General features: G+C 45.2%; 1 protein-coding gene across 1 annotated transcript; it reads left to right on the top strand.

Annotated features, from left to right (window-relative positions):
* Nucleotides 1-369: 369 nt before the first annotated feature.
* Nucleotides 370-4,594, top strand: LOC127312735 (uncharacterized). The gene is made up of 8 exons (XM_051343279.2): nt 370-723; nt 810-885; nt 1,105-1,163; nt 1,257-1,841; nt 1,955-2,244; nt 3,603-3,803; nt 3,900-4,047; nt 4,157-4,594. The coding sequence occupies exons 1-8, from the start codon at nt 517-519 to the stop codon at nt 4,325-4,327; spliced, it is 1,737 nt and encodes a 578-aa protein (XP_051199239.1). The 5' UTR covers nt 370-516; the 3' UTR covers nt 4,328-4,594.
* The last annotated feature ends 2,414 nt before the right edge of the window (nt 4,595-7,008 follow it).

Here is a 7,008-nt window from a genome sequence, read left to right as displayed (position 1 = left end):
ATGGAGGAGGGCTGAGAGAAATAGCTCGCGTGCGGGGAGAAGGGGGATTTTGGTAGGAAGAAGATGAGGAAGGTGGGAAGAGATAAGAGAAGGTGGTGGGACCATAACAGCTGTCCTCTCGTTTTGGACGCGTGGCGCGTCGTTAAGGCGGAGGAAGAGACGCCCGATCCCCCGGGTGATCGCTAGCGTTTTCCTTTATTATACCAAAATTTTAGCAATTCGATATAACATTCTGTTGGAGATGCTCTAACCTGCAAACAGCAAGTCCCTCCCCAACTGGACCTCTCTCACCCACCTTCCATTACCCATCCAACGGCCCACGGCAAGCTGACCAAAACTGAACAGATCGTGCACTGATTCTAGCTTTAGACTTGCAGTTTCACCATTAATCTCCCTCTCCCGTCTTCGGTTGACCGGTTCTAACTTCTAACCTATGGCCGGCGGCGAGGGCGGCGGCGGACGCGCAGAGGACGGCGGGAGTGCCGCTGGCTGCCCATCTTCGACCGGCTGGAGGCGATGGTGAGCAGGAGCCAGGCGGAGGCCGAGGCGCTCGCGGCCGACCGCGCGCGCCTGGAGGCAGCCAACAGGATGCAGCGCGAGTCCTGGGAGGCGGCGCGGAGGCTTCAGCGTAGCGTCGAGGAACTTCAGGTGGCGGCGCAGGAGAAGGACGCCGAGCTGGACAGGCTGCGAGCGGAAGCCGCCAATGCCAAGAAGAAGCTGCAGGTGATTCGCTCGCGTCCCAGCTCCTTCAGATCTTCTCTGAGTCTCTTCTCTTCCTGATCCAAGCTACTGTTCTTGTGGAAGGAAAGGCGGATGCGCGCATGAAGATGAGGTGGGAGGCGGCTTACGTGGAGCTGCTTCTCGGGGCTAACCAGAAGCTCGCGGGTTAGGAGCTCTCGTTTCTTGGGCTAACTCTTCTGTTCATATGAGGAAATTTCAGATTAGTGCCATGTGGTCTGAATGGCAAGTTTTCTTTTTTAGATATTTCATACTGTTAACTAGCTCGAACTGAACAACACTTCTATTTTGTTAGATGTAGATAACATCTAACATCTATGAATTTATGTTGCTGCTGATGATCATTGTGTTCTTCATTGAATTTAGAACTCAGAGATAGTGACTTGGATGATTCCAGTACTTGTGCAGAAGCCCCAAACCCTAAGGTACTTAATTACCAAAAGCTTAAGCTGGGTAGCTCAGAACATGCAGTCCAGGTTGTGCATCTCATTGATTTACAGAATTGTTGTTTTGCATAGCTGAATGAAGTTGAAAGCTGCACAAAGCTTAGAGGAGGAAACAGTCGTTATGATGTACACATTACAAGCAATATAAGTGTGGAGCTAAGAAAACTAAAGCAGGCCTATGAGACTCTGACCTCAATAAAGGACAAGGAGATTTCTGCATTGCTCTCAGAAAAGGATTCTATGCGTAGCCAGTTTAATATAATGCAGCAGGACAATGCCGCACTCCTAAAGAACAAGAAAGCGGAGGCAGCACAAGCTACAGAAGCAGCACTAAAGCTTCAGCAGAGTGTAGATGAGCTGAAGGTGTTGGCCCAAAAGAAGGATGATGAGATTGGCAAATTGCAAGAAGAAGCTGTTGGTGCCAAAAAGCAGCTAATGAAAATGCAGTCCTTGGTCAAGGAGAAAGATGATGAAATCCAAAGACTCAAAGGTTGGCATCCTCAGTATTTTCAAATGTCCAACAAGGATATCAATGGGACACATAAAAAGTTGAGGTCCGATGATCCACGTGTAAGAGGCAAATCAAAAACCAATGTAGGAAACTATGGGCAAGATGAAACTAGTCAAAAGCGCAGGCGTGTCTCTTCCCTATCAAATGTAATTATTATGTTTCCAGTTACATGGTCATACTCACATTGAACTATGTTTCCTTTGTTGTCTATTACGTTTTTTCTTCTGACTTCTAAGTAACCAATCTATTTGCTAATTAGGACGAGGATGGTAATAAGCAGATTGGAAGTGATGGGGCTGATGGTGAGCAGAGTGGAAGTGTTGAGGATGGTGATGAGCAGTGTGGAAGTGTTAAGGATGGTGATGAGAAGAGTGGAAGTTGCAACAGAAATGATGAGCATGATCTTGAACAGCATCAAAGTGATGGGAAGATTGGAAGTGACAAAGAAACAGCGAATAATCAAGTACAAAAGCCTCTAGGGGGGCCCAAGAGAAAGAGTGCTGCTTGTAGTGCCCAAGTCGCCAAAGGCAAAAGCCACACTGAAAGCAGGTAAATACACTACTACTGTTGTAAAGTTGATATTATAATGGTTTGTAGGAACTTTATTTGACTGTAGTCGACTACAAAAGTTTAGACGTTTGCTAGGTACTATCTGTCAAATAAGTGGTGTCAGAACACCTTGTCAAAGCTGATATATCTAATTACATGTAGCACATGGTGGCATCTAATGTCACTCACAGTCCTTGAATACATACAACATGAAACAACTTAAGTTCGTGGAAACATTGCACCTTTTTAAGATGTGCATTCGTTTCTTGCAAATTTGCAGTTTTATTCTTTCGCCTTTGGTGAAGAATGATCGGCGCATACTCAGGCAGACGCCTTGTTTCCAGCCATTCTTCCTTCCTCCATAGATGTTCTCGCTCTTTGCAAGCTGAATTGCTCCAACAAGTTATTCCTGTAACAGCGGAGTCGATCATATGAGTTATCAAACAGGTCAAAAGATGATTGCCGAAAAAGAGCGAGGTGAAAAGATAGCCATGCTTCTCTAGCAATTACAGAAAGTACTGGTTCTAATTGACACATAATCATTTGCCAAATTCAGTATAAGTGGGTGTGAATTGTATTTGGATTCTTTCATTTCAACCTTCATTCTTCCTTCCTCCGTAGATGTTCTCGCTCTTTGCAAGCTGAATTGCTCCAAGAAGTTATTCCTGTAACAGCGGAGTCGATCATATGAGTTATCAAGAAGGTCAAAAGATAGTTGCCGAAAAAGAGCGAGGTGAAAAGATAGCCATGCTTCTCTAGCAATTACAGAAAGTACTAGTTCTAATTGACACAAAATCATTTGCCAAATTCAGTATAAGTGGGTGTGAATTGTATTTGGATTCTTTCATTTCAACCTGCATTGAACTGAAATTCGGGAAGATCATTCCACTTTGGCCAAGAGCAGGAACATATGTAAGTAAAAAAATTGCTATCCTAAGTGGCAATATGAACATTCTTTCGAACTGCACTGTTAAAGCCAATACCAAGAAAGACCATATCAACTACTCTCCAGGAGAAGGTAGAGAGAACACATCATTGTGAATAGATAATCTGATCTTTGTGGGCTTGTATGTTTCCTCAATCCTGATAGATCATATCAGTAGAGAAGATGATTATATTACCATGTTACAGAAAGTAAGCCAACAGGCAGCACAAAGTGTTTTCTTGATATTGTGGAAACAAAAACAGAACAGAATTTAGAACTCCTGCTCTTTCTGGGTTGCTTGTTCTGGGTTTCTTATGCAATCAGCTAGTAGACTTGTTACATTCCGCAAATAAAAGTTGTTGCCAATCAGATCAAATGTCATTGTATTTCTGAATCTTGACGGCGTTCCTGTTTAACCCCGTTGTTTTTGAAGAGCGGTCAAGTGTTGGTACTCCTATCGCATGGCTCCACAGCCGCTGCGCTCAAGGAATCTGAAGATTGCCAACGGCCGGCGTTCAATGATCGGCACCGGACACTGGGGTAATTACGTCAGGCTCGTTAACGACAGCCTGGTAGACCAACCTGACAAGCACAAGATGTTTGTCCAGGTCCTGTGCAATTTTGAGAACTGGAGGTCGGTGATACGTGAGCAGTAACATTTACAACAATCTACCGTTTCATTCAGTTTTGAGTTGGGATGTGTTAAAGTTGAATTCTGATAATTTTGCAGAATTTGTCAAGTGGCTAGAACCATGGAGGTCGTGTTAGATGGACAGCCCAAGCTGATCCATCAGTTTAACAGGTTCTTGCCTAACAATTGTCAGATGGAGGTTGATGATGATGAGGAGGAGAAACAGCAGCCCGAGGAGGAGCAGCCGGTCTGATCATCTTTGGTCATTTATAACTGCTGCTTGTTAGGAACAACTGATCTGATTATTAATTCCTGCCGGTTGTTTCTGTTCTGCATTGGTCTTGTGTGTTTTGCAGCGCCCGCAAGGAGCACCGCAACCTCGTGCCCAACTCCCATCAGCGTCACCATCACCATCACCATCAGCATCAGCGTCAGAGTCAGCGTCAGAGTCGGAGTTAGCGTCAGCTGCGGCGGGCCTGGTCAAGCTCAAGGAGGCAGAACAGCAGCCAAAGCGGGAGCGGGTTTAGTGGTATTTGGTGACTGATAATTCATGCCTGTAACTAGGAATAGCTCATATGATGATCACTGCGGCTTCTTGTAAATTGATACTTATGTCATGTCTCTGGTCTGGTCTGATGTAAATTGATACTTATGTCATGTTGCTGAATGATTTACCAGTGTTTGATGTTGGATCAACATCTGATACATGTGGCATGCACGGAATCTATCGGCCCAAGGAGTCATTAATGATACTAGCAAAACTTTATCTCGGTCCAGTTTCTGCTGACTTGGAAGCCGGTGTCACGCTTCATGATGATCTTAAGTTCGAACTGCACGTTTAGCAAGGATGCGATTGAACTCCTTGCCGCATGTATGTTCTTGGTTGCAATGAACTGGCCCTTATTTCAACCGGACTACCTGATCTAAACAGCTGATTAAATGACTGCAGCAAAACATTTTGTGGTTGCAGACTTTAATTGTGCTGATGTGGAAAAGCCAGTGATACAATTAATTTGCTAATAGCATAATGTTGCTGAATGATTTACCAATGTTTTGATGTTGGATCACATCTGATATTCAAACTACACCTGGGCACCCGTGTGTGTTTGACACAACCTAGAGGGAATCTATCATACACGAGAATATGTACACGTAGTATGAAGTATATAAGACTATTTTGGTAGTATATATACTAATTGTAGATTTTTTTTCTGATAAGTGGTGCTTTATTACTTGAAAGGTTTAAACACTACACCTGGCCTGTGCATAACGAGGATGCACACAGCCGTACAAACCAGTCTCGAACTGTTGAAAAGAAAAATGCATTCAAACTAACAAAACAATGCTTAGCAAAAGCAACACGCCTAAGTCAGTGGACCTATCCGGATACTATACGGCCACCCATGTTGGGAAAAAGTATCCCTCGCTGTAGCTTCCAAGCGTGTACAGACCTCCGTAAACAGGTCGTGATTCTCCACTTTTTGAAGAGACGACCATAATCGGAGCGTACTGGTGCACCGCTAGATAACCTGCATAAGAGAAGCATTTTTGTTGTTAAAAACTTTACCATTTTTACATAACCAAAGCGACCAAATAACGGCAAGCGCCCCACCCTAATAAACGTTCTAAACCTATGATCAATACCGTGAAACCAATTTCTAAAGATGTTGCCTACACTACATGGAGGATACAAGTCAGAAGTTACTTGGATGACTGACCATATAGATCTTGAAAATTGGCACTGGAAAGGTAAGTGTTTGGAAAAATAAGTGTTTGATTGTCTCGTCGTGATGACAGAAAACACACTTTGTATTCTCATGCCAATTCCTCTTAGCGAGATTATCTTGGTAAGGATCACACCTCGGTGAAGATAGCAACCAAATATTTTAATCCTTAAATGTATCTTCTCATCTTCCATATTTTCTTATTATTACTATCAACTGGTAGTGGAGATTGGATCAAAGCTTTGTACATAGAATCAACGGAGAAAATACTATTCTCATGGAGATTCCATCGAAATTCATCCTTCCCTTGTGTTAGCTGAACAACAGACAAACACTGAAGCAAAGCATTCCAAGATACACTTCTAACCCGAATTACGCCAGTCACACTCCACCCCTCTCGTCCCAACCGCCCCTCCTTCAGAGTTGAGAAAAGAGATCCCGGCTCGCTCCTCTCTCATCTCCGGCGGCGTTGCCGGCCGGCGTGGAGGAGGATGCACATCGCGGGTGTACATAGTAGTGGTAGGACTAAGATTAGGTTTTCCCTTGTGGAGTCTGGCGTCATGCCGAGTCTGTGCTCGCCCTGGGCATTTTCGAGCGTCGCCTGGGGCATTGGCCTCGTCCTCCTCCGGCTGATGATGCTCCGGTTGTCGGAGCTCGAGGTGGCTGGGGGACCTGCGGCTATAGCTCTTCAAACAAAGCTCGTTCTTCCTCTAGATCTAGGGGGGGGGGGGGGGGTTGGATCCTGTTTCTTCTTTTTCGGAGCTCCATGGTGGAGAAAGAGAAGGAGATGAAGAGGAAATCGACACTGCTTCCTGGAGTGCATCATCAGCGGCGTCTCGTCGGCCTCGGGCCGCTCAGCCGTCGATTCCTATAGCCCAAGGGCGGCTGCTCCAAGCTATGTCGCCGGTCTGCCGAAGTTATCTCTACTCAACCCTGGCGGCTGCGTTAACGCGTCTGTTAATGACTCGTAATTAATTACACAATTAATTTTCTAAACAACAAAAAGAAAAGCTCGGATCGGCGAAATTCCCGCAACTCGCAGCGTGTTGGGACTTGCGTGACGAGGCGAGGCGAGGCGGGCGCGAGGGCTCTCTCTCTCTTCTCACTCACTTATTAGGACTAGAACATCCCACCTTATATACCACTCCAACTTTCTCCCAACTAGCAAAGTGGGACTAAACTATAGTCCCACCCCTTGCTATTCCCACATGGGCCAAGAGAATTTCAGAATTTGTATTGGAACATGCTAAGGCCCAAGGCCAAATTCGAGCAAGAAAAGCACCCTAAAGATGAAAGGCCGAGTCAAATGTCTACTCCATTGCCAAGTGCATAGGAGCTTTGAACAAAATACACGACTTCACACGTCAAGAGAGAGTGAAGACTTCGAAAATCTTTCAAAGTCTTAAAACCCTGAGACCTTCCTCACTTGGGTTGCTGAAGACGAGGAGTCGGCTATCAAGTGGCTCCCGGGCTAGCTGCAAGAA

This window comes from Lolium perenne, chromosome 7 (genome assembly GCF_019359855.2).
Source record: "Lolium perenne isolate Kyuss_39 chromosome 7, Kyuss_2.0, whole genome shotgun sequence".
NCBI lineage: Eukaryota > Viridiplantae > Streptophyta > Magnoliopsida > Poales > Poaceae > Lolium > Lolium perenne.
Note: the sequence above shows the minus strand (reverse complement) of the source record. Positions and strands in the feature narration are given on the sequence as shown.